The sequence below is a fragment of the Hippoglossus stenolepis genome, chromosome 10 (genome assembly GCF_022539355.2).
Source record: "Hippoglossus stenolepis isolate QCI-W04-F060 chromosome 10, HSTE1.2, whole genome shotgun sequence".
NCBI lineage: Eukaryota > Metazoa > Chordata > Actinopteri > Pleuronectiformes > Pleuronectidae > Hippoglossus > Hippoglossus stenolepis.
In genome coordinates, this window is record NC_061492.1 from 23560284 (window position 1) to 23577515 (window position 17232).

General features: G+C 38.1%; 2 protein-coding genes across 2 annotated transcripts in view; one reads left to right on the forward strand and one right to left on the reverse strand.

The window, feature by feature from the left end:
* Positions 1-3530: 3530 nt before the first annotated feature.
* On the forward strand, positions 3531-13552 carry LOC118116915 (gap junction Cx32.7 protein). Its single transcript, XM_035168895.2, has 3 exons — positions 3531-3733; positions 5446-6921; positions 8742-13552. Exons 2-3 carry the CDS (start codon positions 5485-5487, stop codon positions 8778-8780), a joined length of 1476 nt encoding a protein of 491 aa, XP_035024786.1. The 5' UTR covers positions 3531-3733; positions 5446-5484; the 3' UTR covers positions 8781-13552.
* The window catches only part of LOC118116914 (transcription regulator protein BACH2), a 42362-nt gene continuing 38149 nt past the window's right edge, over positions 13020-17232 (reverse strand). The window contains exon 5 of the mRNA XM_035168893.2: positions 13020-16657. Within this exon, the coding sequence (XP_035024784.1) occupies positions 16220-16657 (438 nt within the window). The 3' untranslated portion in view covers positions 13020-16219. The remainder of the gene's footprint in view (positions 16658-17232) is intronic.

Here is a 17232-nt window from a genome sequence, read left to right on the forward strand (position 1 = left end):
ATGATCCATTATAATACGGAAGCCCTAAACGGACATGGAATCATACATTTTATTTCCTCTGTTTTCCCGTGATAACAATTTAATTTTAGTTGTTATCTCGTGATAAGGAACCTTTGTTTTCCCGAGATAACAGGATAAATAACTCGTTATCTGGAGATAAGTCTATATATAGCCGATCTTTACAGGAACTGTTGCATTCAGTGTAGCATAATAATGCATCCACAAACTTTATTTCTATAGATCAATAATTAAAATAGCTTTACTAGCTCATGGGATCATGGGATCATTTTGGCTCGAGAGTATGAATATCATTAATTTAATAATTAGCTAAAATGAAATAATAGGGGCTGCATTCCATTCTTCTGCCATAATAACCTATTCATGCAGCCCTCAAACTCAGTAAGACACTATATATCAACCACATCATTTCATCAGGTTCAGGGGGTAGGCTAATTGCTGTCTTCTTTTTTTTTTTACCTTGAATCATTTAGTGATCTCAAATGAATTATCCTGTTATCTCGGGAAAACAAAGGAAATATAATGTATGATTCCATGTCCGTATAGGGCTTCCGTATTATGGTGACACTCTCCATTCATTCATGAAACAGTTAATATACACAATAACAGGTAATATTGTAGAGGTTAGTATGAGGTTGTAGCTAATCCCATATTATCTAATGTTCAGTCTCCTCAATGCTGATCCATATTCAGGCAGTTTGCATTCCAAACATCAGAAACATTACATAATTGGATTACATATGGTATGTAAATACAAATGAAAGACAGAAACTAAGACACAAAAAATCTGTTTAATTTAATTTGACAGCAAATTAAATTTTTCCACAAAACAGTTTTCAGCTGCTCATTCAACAGTAACTCACCTTCTTCCCTCAATTAGTTGTCGTGTTCATCTACAACACAGTGACCTCTGCTGGTCACTCTAGATTACACGGCTTGGATAAGCCCTCATATAAGTAATGATGCTGTAATTGTAAATGGACAGTGTTTATATGAGACATTTGTAGTCTAAACAACAACTCAAAGTGCTTTAGACTGAAAGGCGGCGATTCACCCATTCAGACAAACATTCATACAGCATTTCAACATATGACACATAATTTACACACTGACGGTGCAGCCAACAACAAGACGTGTATTTATGTAGCCTATGTATGCATGTATTTATTATTTATTTTATTTGTCTTCTGATGTTACCCTGGTAGATTCTGTGTTTTTATAGATTTGTTTCCACTCTCTTGGGTTTTATTTTTACTTTTTATGCTTAAATCCTTTCTGCCCACTGCCTCACTACCTGTCCCAAATGAGAAATAAAAAAGAAGAATCAGGCTAAACCTTGAATCTGCTTAACGACCTTTGTTGAATGTCATATCCTTCTCTACCAGACTTCTCAGACATTTCATTTTTCTCTCTTAATTGTTTGCTGTCAAATAAATACCAGATACTGTATTATTTGTAAATTTCAATTATGGGATGCATTAATCTGTGTAAGCAGTATTTCATTGTTATAGTTGTTGGGATGGAGCTTGTTGAATGGAGATGAGACGCAATAATTCTGTACTGTGAGGAAGTTGAATGCATCATTTGCTAAGCGTATTGTTAATTGTGTATGTAAAATCCAAATTTGCATAGTCGGAACGAGCTGTTAAATAAATACATTTAGTACAGTAACAAGTAATTCCATGCATGAACTGGTGTAAAATGGAAATACTAAAGTAAAAGGTCCTTAAATGTACATAGTTACATTACATTAGTTTCTTGATAAGTTGGATTTAATGAATTAATTGAAAGTCCTCATAAGGATATCAAGCTCAACACGTGGATGAGTTTAGGCCTAGTGTCAAACAACAACAGAAGGATTGGACAACGTCCTGCCCTCACAGCTCAATCCGTCGGGCAGAGCAGTCATTGGTTGTGTAACCTAATGATCCTGGTATGACATCTGGCATTTGGCCTCAGTGACCACGGCAGAAGCTTCTGAAGGGAAAATCAAATCAATGCTACATTGACTCTGTCAGAGCGCGATGGAAACCTAATTAAAGGCCCTCCAGGCACAGCTGGTCATTTTATGCAGCCAAGCACCAAGGCTGTAAAATTAAGCCAGTAATATGTACTATTGCTTTACTCTGAACGCCGAGGGAGGGGGCATGCAGGCCTCCCTGAGCAGCATAGTGTCAGCATTCAATATGCTAAAAACTCATGCCAATGTCATGTCACTGTTATTAGCATACAGCAGTGTATTCTGGTCTAAATTACCTTGCATATTCGGTACACTATAAACAACTGAACTGATGTGTTTGCTATAAAAAGTATAAAATACAATGATAGGACAGTGTGGTGTGGAAGTGTTGACATTGACTGATGGTTAATGTTAACTACTTCTGGTCCACCTGCATTAACCATAGTTCCATTTATAAATTGTAAGTGGTAACCAAAGCTGGATAATGAGCTTACATGTAAGTAAAAAGCAAGTCACAACGTTGTGTCTGCTATTATGATTGTATAATGATCATTGAAGCTGTCCTTAGTGGAGTTAATGAACTTCCTTCGATGACTGGGCAGCTTCATGGAGTCTTGTTGCTGCCGGGATGTTGCCATGGTTAGAGACCAAAACTAAAACTCAAACCTCACCGGCAAACCTTGCTATACTGCAGAGAACTAGCAGACGGATAAACTGTTAACTGTCAAGAAATAGATCCAACATATGACTTACCCTGGAACCACATACTATGGTTTTATTTCTTTTTGAGTAAAGATTAAACAAACAAGACAGCTTGTCACCAGAACAAAGTGTAGGCTGTATGTTTGAAGTTGGCCAGGCTCAGCCAGACTTCCAAGCCTTTATGCTGAGTTTGGCTTACCATGACCTGGTTAGTACGAGATACCTAATACACACATATGAAATTGATATCAATCTCAGTCTCTGAGAAAAGTGAAGAAGTTTACTAATGTTGAACCTTAAGGGACTATAGAAACAGAAAAAGACATTACTGTCATTATGTGGTTCCTTTTTAACACTACAATCCAGATGTTATTCCCATACCCATCACAATGGGTATCACAATTCATTTGGCAATGTTTCTTTTGAGTAATTGTTCACATGTGGCATTGTCCCTGTACAGACCTTGTTGGATTGAATGTACACAGAAGGGATGCCAGGCAGTCATGCATTGATAAACCCAAAGTACCCATTATATATGCTTTGTGCAAGAAGGCAGGTAGGAAATGATCCGTTAAACCACATTATCCTCATTCTAGTGGTTAATTTAAATGTAAAGGCCTCTCTGCTGGCTCTCACATCTTTATGTTGACGGCACCAGGAGCAGGTCCTATGTGAAAAACCAGCCATAAACAAATATCAAATCACTCTGTCAGAGAGGGAGATATTGATGGCACTGGTTGGAGTTGGTACTGCTGGCACGGGAGAGGGGAGGGGGATGGGGGGCATTGTCCCGTCGGGAGGCAATCGATACTCACATCCTGTGAACCCTGCATGTTACACGGTAGAGCACTCATACACACAGGCAGCACCAGCACACACACATACACAGAGAAACAACGACAGACAAGAGAAAAGGAATGTGGACCGGAGTTTGGTACCAGCGCAAGAGGAACTCCAAAACAGCTTCATGGGGTAGCCATACAGACTCTGTCCACTCCTAGACACATGATGCAGGGCATCAAGAGGCAAAGAGGAAACCCATACCAGTGATATGTAAGTGCTACTGAAATGGTTTATTTATTGTTCTGACATGCACCCTTAATTGTGCAACACATACGTCCAGGAATAACTCATGCACAATAGTTTTCTCAAAGGGGCAAAATAGTAATTGTAAATGTAATTTGTTATTGTCATTGTAAAAAGAAAGCAATTGTTCTAAGTGAATTTCTAAAATTCTCATTAAACCAGACTACACCTGTTGTATATCATATAGAATAGAAATAGATGTAATGCTTCACAGCTCAGATTAATTTGCTCATCAAAAATTGGATTCTGGTCACACTAATAACATTTTTGGAAATACCAGAATGACCACACACTAACTCAAGTGATATGCTTGCTTCATCATTTTTGGCTTTGAAAAAGATCACCTGGTTCGAAAAAAAACTGACAATAAAAATATTGGAGTTAAGTCGTATTCTTTTGAACTAAGTGTAGACTGAGGTGATGATGTTGGATGGCTTCTTGAGCTAAAGGATTGACTGAATATAGCCTGGAGTTTAATGGCACTGACACTTTGTTGTAATAAAGTTGCAACAAAATGCCACACCACATCTGTTTGGTCTGGACGAGGCTCATTTCTACATTGTCATGATGGACAATCATGTTTTTCTGTCAGACAACAACATGATCTCACCTGAATGATATGAATAAGTCATGTAAAATATATATCTACAACGTAGACTATTAATGTTTGTTATGTTTGAAAGCATGTAACTGAAGAGATTCACAGCGTAAAGTTTTTAAAGACACAAATAAATCATCCTACTGCTAGAAATACTTACAGTACTACAGACCACCAATAGGTGCAGCCCATAACAAATACCCTCTTTTCTCTGAGTAAGCTTTGCTATAGACTATCGTGGTCAGCTGTAGTAGAAAATGACTGAGCATAGTTAGAAAATAGACCTATTTATTATTTTATATTTTCCGATTTTTCTTCTTCAATAGGAACTAGTGGGATTGAGAGAGCCATACCCAGATCTCTTCAAGATCTTGGAACTGCGACATCACCCAAAATACGGGATCAAACACCAGCAGCATGATGTCAGCGAGATTGTAAACAATGATCCAGGTCAGGGAAATTTATTTGGAGCAGAAAATGCAAACATTCAACCAAAACTCTATATTGAAAAAATCCACAACAGTTTACAACCCAAGTGTCTGGTTCAATGTCCCGTTCATAATTTATGCACATTTACTTTCCCTCTGCCATTATTAATGAGGTTACTGCTGCACCTACTTTCAATTTTATCTCCAGAAGAAGCATTAGCCAATCTGGCTAAACTGTTTTCAACCTGTCTGATTATCTGTCTTTCTAGCCTTTTTGGGATTCATTGTTAGTTATGTTGCCACATTACACTCACTAAACCACTTTCACAAGTGCAATGTTATCATAACCTGTACAACTGATGGCCAGTGCTACAAAAATAAAACCCAAGTTGTAATGAACATAATCCTTAAAAAGGCTTTCTGGATCTAAAGCAGTGGATGTTGTCATGGATGGATTACTGAACAGGCCTATGGGGCAAAGATCCAGTTATCAGATCCTCTGCATGAAGGGAGTTACTATTTCTTGTTTGAAAGTCAAAACGATCAAGTAAAAAAGGAACCAAATGACCATAAAGAGACAAGATGATCATAGACAGACATCAAACAATGAGAAACAATATCATAATCATTCCATGCATGCTGTGTCTTCACAGTTTTAAGAAATGTGGCAGTGAAGTGGTGAGAAGCTGACCATGGGTGACTGGAACCTGTTGGGCAGCATCCTAGAAGAGGTCCACATTCATTCCACCATCGTGGGCAAGATATGGCTCACCATACTCTTCATCTTCCGCATGCTGATCCTGGGGGCTGCTGCTGAGGATGTATGGGATGACGAGCAGTCCGAGTTTGTTTGCAACACTGACCAGCCAGGCTGCAAGGCAGTCTGCTACGACCGTGCCTTCCCCATCTCCCTTATTCGCTTCTGGGTCCTGCAGGTCATCTTTGTGTCTGCGCCCTCACTGGTCTACATGGGCCATGCCCTCTACTGCATCAGATCACTGGAGAAGGAACGCCACCGCAGACGAGTTCAGTTGAAGGAGGAGCTGGATGAAGCTGAGTTGGCGTTGGATGACCATAAGCGCATGGAGAGGGAGCTGAGAAGGTTAGACGAGCAGAGGAAGGTGAAGAAGGCTCCTCTCAGAGGATCTCTGTTGAGAACCTACATCATCCATATCCTTACACGCTCTGTGGTGGAGGTCTGCTTCATCCTGGGCCAGTATCTACTCTATGGTGTCCAATTGGAGCCACTGTATAGGTGTGAGAGGCTGCCTTGCCCCAACAGTGTAGACTGTTACATCTCCCGGCCCACAGAGAAGACCATTTTCATGGTCTTCATGATCGGCATTGCTGGTGTGTCACTTTTCCTCAACATTCTGGAAATATCTCACCTGGGCATCAGGAAAATCAAACAGGCACTGTATGGAGATAGATACATTGAAGATGACAGTTTGATTTACAAGTCCAAAAACAAGACATCCTTACCACACCTTTGTGTAATGAGCAATTTATCACCTCACAATGGGCCTTTGACTCAGACGATCAAAGTGATTCCAGAGGTGGATATGAAGCCTCCTCATTACAGCACGGGGCTCAAAGCCAACCAGGATGCACAAAGAAATAACAGCTTGGCTCATCTGGGACACAGTCAGACCATCTATATCTGCCCCCAACCTAGGATGCCACCCAGATATGGCCAGATCTGTGCAATGCAAGCCCCCCAAACCCATGAACGTCCAGAGGGCCACACAGCCATGGTGGACCACCATTCTCCCTGGGCTTCAGCTGTATCCAATGCAGAGGGAAGTGCAACAAGCCATCTTGCGGACATCCAGGAGGGAGAAACCCCTCACCCAGGCCATTTGGAGGGTCTGCTGTCTGGTAGCACCTTCAGACCCAGCACTATCAGAGACCTTAATGAGGAGGAGCGTAGGGAATCATTGAGGAGTGAGGTCCTGATCCCCAACCCCAGAAAGACCAGCTTCATGATCAGACCACCCTCTGAGAGTTTGTCCTCCATCAGTGACTCCATGAGCTCTTCCTTACATACTTCAGAGGAGTCGGATGAATTAGGCTCCCTACAGGGAGACATGCCCATGATGCCACCTGCTGGAGGCCGGAGAATGTCAATGGCAAGTAAAGACAAAATATTATTTTGTGTTATAAATGTTATAAAGTCATACGTTTTCCTGTTTATTTAGACAAAGCCCAGAAGTGACAGACTGGCAGCCAGTGTAGATTTAGTGTTCTCTGTGGAAGTACTGAGAAGAAGTCAAACTGCTCTGAAGGTATTTGAGATAATGGCCTTCAGATCTGACAAGAGGTCAGATAAAAGCTTTATTATTTATTAAAAAAGGAAAAACAGCAACAAAAATAAAGAGGAGGAAATGTGCAATATAAAGAAAGAGCATTGAGGTGATGTCACAGAACAGAAGTTGTTTCTAATATTTTTTGTGTAAGTTAGTTAATCATATTTTTATCATAACCAAAATAAAATATGTAAAATGCAAAACTGATCGAAGCTTATTACAAAGATAAACATATTTTATAAAATACTAATTTGATCGAAAAAAAATCAATAAAAAGATATACATATTTTATATTTGCAAATTTAGGATGCGTGTGATATTAAATTAAAAAGTTTAAAAAATACATTGAATTCCATAATATTGTACATAAGATTGTATATATTTTGCAGTTAATAACTAAATCGCACTCTCACGATTACTAATTCATTCTCAAATTGTTGTGCAAAGGAATTACCAGAAGAAAAAAAACTTAATTTGGCATATGACAAGATTTCAATATTTTGATGACTTTGTGTCACCTGTAGGAGCAAAACCAGCACAACAAACTCTTGTCGTTTTAAGGGAGTAATTTTCCATCAATCTGTGAGCAACTGTAATCTGACTTTGAGGGCACAGTGAAAGGAGCCGGCTTCCAGGCTGAGGAGTTGGAGGTTGGCAGCTCTTCATCTAACAGCTCACTGTGGCTGCTCCCGTCTGCTCCATTACTCCCTGCAATATTTCAAATGAGCCGCTGTGGAAAAATACTGACAAGTTCAACAATAAACACATTCCTGTTACCACTAGTAAACTAGTCACAGGAAGTATAAAGTCATTTTAAATAAAAGTCAGTTTTTTTTTTTACGAGTTAAATACTTTTAATGAGAAGCTACATAATTGAGTACCAACCTCATGGCCCATCAGTTGTTGTCTGATGACGATTTTAGCATTCAACGTAGGGTATTATTCCTAAAAGAAATCTCATTGGCATCATTTTTTCCCAGGAATGTTGCGACAGACACACAACTAATGTTCTTAATATTGCAGATATGTAAATAATGCAGTATTTTCATGAGCGCCACTTAAGCTCAGCCACTTGGTGTCACTTCATTTTGCGATTAACAGTGACTTAACAAATATTTGTAAAAATTAGAACTTTTCAAATTGTCTCCTTAAGGGATGTCAAAGACAACTGTTGAGATATGGAAATAAGAATGTTTCTCTCAAACAATATTGCCTTCATCACCCCAAACACAATGTTAATGTTATGTTATGAAATGCATTGATCTGTAATGTCTGTATTGTTCTTCATGTTACCAGCCAACTCTCTAACCCTAACCCATTTAAAATTTTGTTTTGTATATACAAAAACATTGTATTGCTACCTCACATATAACCTTGCATAACTAGGCATAATTTATTGTTTGGCAGAATAATTTAAAATTTTGCAGATCATGTTCTTCCTCCATAAAAAAATCAGGGTCTAAAGGGTTTAAATATCATTGTTTATAGTGTTCCCCGATGTGAAAGTGTGCCTTTAAGTGTATTTGTGTACATAAAGTGCACAGATGTAGTAATGGCTTCATGTATAAATATTGAAAGATGTGCTTGCTTTTCGTGGATTGCAGGTATACAATGAGTGTTTTATGCCTTCTTGTTTTTCTCAGAGTATGTTTCTGGATATCTCCTCTATCATGAAGAAGTGAAGAGAAGAGGCTAACATCATGTCCATATGAGCTGTGTTCCACAGCCCAGCTGGTTCACAAACAGAGGGGAAACTGTATCAGTGATCCAGCCATCAACATTGATCCACCAATCAAGTCACATGGGGCCAAAACAGTCAGAACAGCCACGACGAGACAGCCAAAGCCAAGTACTTGATATTTGGATGGGAAGCACCTTAAAATGCCTGCATGTGGTTACTAAAAGGACAGAATGGAGTCTTTAAAAAAAGAAAATGTAGACATCATTCCATGTGTTGGCTGAATTTCTAGGTTGTGCAGAAACAACACTAGATTATGGAGCATCTCATCAGAGGATCTGTCTGCTTCTGTAACATGGACCTAAAGTACATTTTCTTAAAGTGAAAGACTTGATTAGAATGTGTGTATAGTCTGTATAGTCATTTATATACAGCAATTTCAAGAGAAACTTTATATTATATTCCGATTAAATGCTTCTTAACAAAACAGCATCTTTTCAGCAGAGATTTCATCAGAATCAACACAGCGACACCCAAACATAGACTTCTCATGCTTTTTGTTTTATTTCTCAACAAAAATTGCCTGGACATATTGTGTTTTTTTTTTTTCTTTAAAACCTTCATATCAAATAAACAAAACGTGACATGTTGCACAATATTTACAAAGAAAATCTAAACAAAACAGGTCATTTGAACATTCAAAGATAAAAAATAGGAAATCAAAAATGCTGAATCTGCAAATAACAGTCATGTTCCATGTACTCAAAAAAAAGGAAATGTGAGAAATGGCTCACCAAAATCTACAAATACAATGATCACTGTAAAAAGTTAGAAACACATCACAGAAACTTTCTACATGTCTATCATACAGTCCATAAAAAGAGGTATGCTGAATCATCCAGGTAGATAAGTGTTAAGAGTCTGTTCAACAGAGGTTTAAAAAAAACCTAACTCACAATCTGAGACTCTTTCTGTAAACAGATTGGATTAAATAAGTACTGCCATCATGTTGTCATTGCAAAGTTGAAGGCATTTGATTCCAAAACACTAACATCCACAAGGGACAATTTGCCCCTGATAACCAGAATTAAAGTAGTAACTGCTGGGCCTAGATTAGCGCTGCATTCAGAGATGTTGGAAAGTTGGAAACTCAAATATCCTATTAAAAAAAAATCATCTTTTGCTCTTTGACTGACCAGTCAACTAGGTCAGTCTCGAGTTTGTGGACATGACTGTTCTGATGTCAGATTTATATGGCAGCATATAGAGTTAGACAGTGTGGTTCTCAATCGAGTCTACAGGATTTTCCTCTGATCAGCTTCAACATGGAGAAAGCAGCAGCTGCTACTTTATGGCACAAACCATACACATGATTTCCAAAATGCAATGCATACCAGTGTTTTTTGGCAGTACCTACATTACTGCTGCTGACCATTGTGCAAACTGTAAGCTTTTGAACGTCAGCCAGGCAGATATGTCTTCATTTCTCTCAGTACAGTCTGCTGCTACTCAACGGGCAGAGTGATCCTCATGACAGCTTTTACTGCTGTCAGAGTTTTGTTTTCGTGGTGGAGTTGCAAGTGAAGATAGTTCCGAAAATTCTGCTCAGCGTTGCCACGCAACAATAATGAGCCTCTGCAAACATTTCAAACATGTGAAGAATAACCTGACTCAAGCAAATCTTTTAATCTCCAGTTAATTTTGGTCCCGTACGGGAAAGGAAATGATTCAGAGATCTAGAGGGAACTTTCAAGACTGATTAGTAAAAATAAAGCATTTATGGAATTTGAAATAGATTTTTATGGAATAATTCTGAACATTAATATCAGATTTATAATTTAACACTGAATTCAACTCTTTCCCAAACTCATGACATTGTGAACAGGATTATGACGAGTGATCATTCCTCAAAATTTAACATCTTTGGTCTAATCTTGTTCCATATATGAGGAATATTGTGCTTCTCAGAGTTGAAAGAAAAAAAAATGCAGAGCAACCAACTTCAGTAAATATCATTTTTTCCACATCTCTGATGTGCAGCGCACCATTAAAATACAGCAGGTGTTTTGTTCGCATCGTAGCATGAAGAGAAAAGTGAGGGAACATGTTGTCCTGGTAAACTTAAAAAGTCAGGCACAGAATAAGTTCATGGAATTTATGTTCTACACATAAAAAAACGGTTGCAAAAAATGAAAACACATTAGCAAATGCATGTTTAGCTATCACATTGTCACCAATGTTCACATTTTTTGCACAGTTTTGTGTAGAAAGGATTAAAAGCTGATCCATATGCCTCATACAGATCTTTACTCAAGTGTAACTTCTTGTGGTATTTAACTTAACTATAGAAATGCCTCTGATTCATTACAACAAATACATGTTTATGTTTGAAACAAATCTCTTCCAAGAGGACACTTAACCTAGAATTTGGCTTCTATATGGAGACCCACAGTGGGCAACATTAAAGAAAGAAATAAAATGTTGTGAAACAAATAAAATAATAAAAAGATATGTACAAAACTTATAATGTAGCCATGAAACTGTAAAATAAAACAATACATTAAAATACATTTAAAGCTGATCTGTTATTTTATATCCAAACAACAATTCATCATTGATATTTGATTCACCTCAAAAATCTTTTTATTTCACACAATGTTTAAAAAAACTTGTCTCACAGTTTCATGGTTATATTATGTTTTGAGAGATCATACATTATTATCTATGTGATTCATAACATTGTTTAATTTAATACTGAACACTTTGAGTCTCCATATTTCCAGAGGGTGTGATATACTTGTTACAAAAAGAACCTTTATGAATAGTTTCGTTTCTACTGAACAAAGTAGAAAGTAAACAAAATCATTTGTTCAGTTAGTGGATAGTTTGGCCTCTGTAACTTCTAAGGCAAGAATTTGTAGCTGCACTTGTCAGATTCATTTTATTCTTTCAAAGTCTGAAACACTTGTAACACATGTATATAAAAAAGAGCTTTAACAGCTTGTCTACTCAAATTAATTCTCAGATCTTGATTATTTCTATACAAAACAAGAAGAACAGGCAAGACACAAAATTGTAAACACGCTCGCTCCCCTTTAAGTTCAAATATTACAACTTAAGTACATGTGACTTGTAAATTAGGACTTGTTTTTTTCATGAAATAGTCAACGATAACAAACTACAACCATCAATAAATCCATTCTAAGAAAGGGTAGCGACCTACATTTTACATCTATGCAATTTCCTCTACCACCCCCACCCATGTCCCACCCCAAACACCCACCCCACCAAACACGTACAAATAAATAAAGTTCACATTAAGAAATGAACGTCTATGAAAATTATGTTCTTCGGTGTACTTGTACTTCAGTACATTCTAATAAGATTATCATTGGCTAACATATTGATGTAATGATTGTGATCAGTACATTTTTCTTTCATGGTCAATTTGTCTTTATGTACTCAAAATGAATAGTTGGACATTTACAAAATCACACAGGGGAAATAGCAGCTCTTGATTTTCAGGTTCAGTTCCTAAAAATCAACTTGCATGAAATATTGTCAGCTGCGGTTTAAAATTGCTGTTTGACCTTCCTGTGTTAAAAGCCACTCCACCCTGACCCTGATGGGAGAAAGAAGCCCAAACACATTGAGTATTCAAATGCTGTCGACATGCTCCAATGTGCAGATGACAGTGAAGCAACAAAACAGACGGCAGTAGCACTCACCCCTGCCACGTGCATCACCATCGACTTTTCAACAGCAGATGAATTTGGCATCTCCCTGAATCAATAATTCGCCAGTGTGTTTGTTTGGAGCTTTGAACTTCATACCATACACTATGAGGAATACTGATTGGTCAGTAGGGACATTTTGTGTTTTTGCATTTGAACAGATATACTGTACCAAATACTTTTAGTCGGGGGTTTTGTCTTATCTATAACACTAGAACATTGTAGCTAAATACATGATTGCCATAAGTACAAACATAAATTCTTGCTACTTTTAAGAGAATAAATAAATAGGTTGAAAAAAGCACTTATAAATTATTTAAACAGTTATTTAAACAGTTATTTAAACGACCAAACCAGTATGTTTCAGATTTAAAAGGGATCATTTATACTTCACATTTTTACTGTCCATTTACCAAAGCATGCCATGGTGCTGCAGATGTTTTAAGACTGCTGTTGCTTTCCATTCATTTATATTTGTATATGTGGCTTCAGAAAGTATTCAGACACCCTCACATTTTGCACACTTTATTGTGCAGAAATTGCCATTTTTGCCCACATTACTCTTGATAAAATGATTCATAATAATAATTAATAAAAAACTGAAATTTCTATTCATTAAGTGGCTAAACCGATATTCAAATGTCTATACAAGCTTTGCAAACCTAGTTCTGGACAGTCTTCAATACTAATCTTCTGAAGTTTGAGTTTGAGTGACCATTGCGCTCTTGGTCTCCTCCCTGAGTAAGGTCCTTCTTGTGTTATTCAGTTTGGCTAAACAACCGACTATGGAGAGTCCTACTTGTTCCAAACTTCTTCCATTTAAAATGATTGAGGCCACTCTGCGCCTGGGAACACACAAATCTTTAGGAATGTTTTAGATACATCAATTGCTACTTTAGTATTATTTCAGAAAACTTCTGTTAAAGTTGCAAAAAACTTCCAAAAACACATTTTTACTTTGTCATAATGTGATATTGGGTAGACAAAAATGGCAATCATCCATTCAAAATGAAAAGACAATAAAGTTTGAAAAAAATGAAAAGGTCTGATTGAAATCCATCTCTTATTTCACACATTATTTCTGGTGTTCCTATACACTAACTTTAAAATAAAAAACAAGTAACCAATCATGAATATCATGTAACTTTGACAACAACTAGAGCAAAATGCATGTTGATTTTCATGGAAAGTGAAATGAATGAAATCAACTTAGAACCAGGGCAGAATGCTTTGGAAAATGGTCAGCAAAAATGTATATCAGCACTGGCGTGGCCCTTCATTTGGACATGTTTGATCAGTGCTAGGCGTAACCTCTTGGAGGTGCTGGGCAGTGCTTATGTTTTGCAATGTTCTATCTCTTAGCACAGATATGAAACAAGGCAGACAAGTTATGTGTAGAAATGTCCATCTGAGTACAAGAAAAAGTAAAAGTGAAGTGTCTTAAATGAAACGTTGCATAATGAGATTTTTTTTTTCTTCAAATACACACCTTTGGTAACATTTTACTTTAAAGTCCTGTGTCACTACTGCGTCACTTGAGATGTTAAAAGCTCCAGTGTGTAGGATTCATGGGGATCTATCGGCAAAAAGGAAATTTGTGTTTTCATTAGCGTAAGATCACCTGAAACTAAGAAATATTGGGTTTTATTACCTTAAAAATTAGCCCTTTATATCCGCATCAGGAGCAGGTCCTCTTTCACAGAGGCTGCCATGTTTCACTGCCATGTGTCTACAGTGGCCCAGAAAGGACAAACCAAACTCTGACACTAGAGAGGGACTTATGTGTTTTTGTGATACCTGAAGGCCACAGTAGTTTCCCCATATGCACTTGGGGGTTAGGGAGAGGTACTCAGTTGGTTGTAATATGCAGCCGCACTGCTGGACACCAGTAAATCCTTCACACTGAAGCTTTATGTCGTATCACAAAAAGCAAGCTGTTTGATGTTGAACCATTTGTTGAATATTTTAAAGGATTAGACCAACATTTTAGAAAATATATTTAGTTTTCTCTCTTTAAGTGAGGTGAGAAGATGGGCATGGTAAGCCTAGTTTTGCATAAAAACAGAGGGAACAGATAGTCTGACTATGCCACCAAAGGTGAAAAGTTATGTCTACCATCAGCTCTCAAGTTGACATAATAACATAGTACTAGACAACTAGACAAAAAAGATGCATACAAATTGTGGTTTCGGTAGGAGATAATTATCAGAATTCTTTCTTGGTGAGCTAAAGCTGGGCCAAGTGACAGCTTTCTAAAGTCATGTGCCATGTTAACATAATATTCTTCAGTTTATAATTATAAGCAGCACAGTTTCAACAAAACATCTAGTCAGAGATATCAGGAAATTAGGTCTGTACATTTCCCTCTTGATGAAAAGAGCAAAAGTTGTGTCAACACACCAGAGGCAAGATAGTTACTAAGTTAGTCTACTATAAATACAATCCAATAATACAACTGCAAGAGAATAAACCTCGTTTTTTCCCCTAGCATCAGTAATTTTTACACATTAGGTTTTTCCTTATCCAGCAATTCAATAACTCCCAATATCCTGGACACCAAAATCAACCCAATCAGAATAGTGACGCTGCACCGGTGACCATTACCCAGAAGAATCAGCCATTATCTACTGCCCTGCATTCCACTTACTTATAGGGAGGAGTGGGCCTCCTTTCTGGAAATGGAGAAATCTCCAAATACTTCTCCAACACTCCTACGGGCAACAGGTGAGGTGATAATTGAAGAGAAAGTTGTTTCATAACGAACAGATAACTATGCAAACACACCTGGAACAAACTGCAAACTGTCAGATTTCCTATTCCAGTAGCTGAGATATAAAAACACCATAAATCAAAACGAGAGTAAAGAATTCAGCAGGGAATTAGACACAGTATCGTCAAGACATAACATCCTCTCCAAAGGTTTTACAGCAGTCACAACTCCAGAACTATCCATATCTTATTCCTCGATAACATTATATAATGTATAATATTATATCGACAGAAATATCAAAAGCTCAAGCAGACATTTAGATTCTCGACTTTATAAACAAAATTACCTTGCCTTGCCCTTATTGTTAGGCATATTTCTTTCCCTTTGGCAAGAACCGGACAAGTTTTTTCCCCCTGCCTGCAGTTGTTATGCTAATCTAGCCTGACCATGTTCTGGCTCCAGCTCTGTACTGTACCCAACACGCAGACATGAAGCTGGTATCATCTTCTCATTTCACTGTCAGAAAAGAAGCTAAAAGGCATATCCACCCAATATGTTGACCCATTCCTTCCTTAAGCAGACATGTTGAGGTCAAATGTGAATTATTTACTGCTAATTATTTATCGCAAATCAATCATATGCACCAACAATAATGATCAAGATTAGACAGGACTCATAAAGTAAAGTGCATGTACATGTTGACAGGGACATTAGTGAACATTCTGTGGAATTCCTGAGTTTAACCTCCCGTGATGCACGTGAGAACTGGGGAAGCTGACGGGAAGAAAGAGTCGAGATGATAGAGAGAGGAGGAGGAGAGAGAAAGCTCCCAGTGCTTCTGTTTTATACCAGTCCAAAAATATCTGTTGAACAGTATTGCTGATAGCGCTTGTGTCATCCATTTAAAAAAAAGAAAAAAAAAGAAAAAAAAAATACTTCAAATATCAAGGTAAAGACAAGACAAGTGTGTCATAGACGAAAACGTTTTGTCACCAGACTCTAAGTACAATCCCTTCTTTTCTGGTCCTCTGTCGTACATTTCTCAGTCATTTCCTGACAGAAATCCACCGTTACAGTGGGGCTACGTATTTCCTCAGTGGATCCATGCTCCAGTGGACAATCTGTGTTCTCCTGCCCCAAACCTGACACCTCTACCCTGTACTGCCTATCCTCCCCCCCATGATGGAGACCCACATCCGACAGACACACTGCCTTGTTGTGTTGTGACGCGGGCGACCTGGGCTGGGATACGACATCTTCGGGAGAAGGCGACGGTGGCATGGCTGTCAGGTCGATGCTGGCGGAGACGGTAGGCGGCTGACTGCCCTGCACCTCCCTGCACACTTGCTGGGAGAGGAAGGAGAGGTTCTGCCACAGCTCCGACATACAAACCTTCAGCTGGTTGCGCTCGCTCAGCAGCTTGTCCTTTTCACTCACCTGAGGTTAATAAGACAAACTATGATCAGGTCAGCAGAGAGGAAACACAGTACGCTCCACAGTAAGCACTTTATCAAGAAGAACTTGACTCTTTTCACCATAAAAACAACTAATCCAAAGCCAAATACAGTCTATGTATGCTCATATTCAGACCCACATTAACACTGTGCGTGTGAGGCTCCTGCATTGACGCAGTAAAATCCCTTTCCATTTAAACTCTGCAGTGATTTAGTTACTGAAAGGCTTCAAACTCATAAATCTCAATACCTGGATTTATGGCATTTATTTCACATCAGTGGTACCTGAGGCAACAGACCCCCACAAATATATCCCTTTACATAGCTTCAATACAGAGCGGTTTTCAGTCTAACCCTGCTCTTAAAATGTAACAAGCAACATGTGGGGGGTGATGTAGTGTAGTATGTAGTTTAGAGTCTGTCTGCTTCCTCCTTCCAAGTAATGTTCACTATTAGTCCTTATTCTTAACGGTTGTTTGTTGTAGGAATTTTAATCCAAACATTAATCGTTACCTTACCCTCACAAACAGATGTTTACCATAGCAATGGTAGATAATG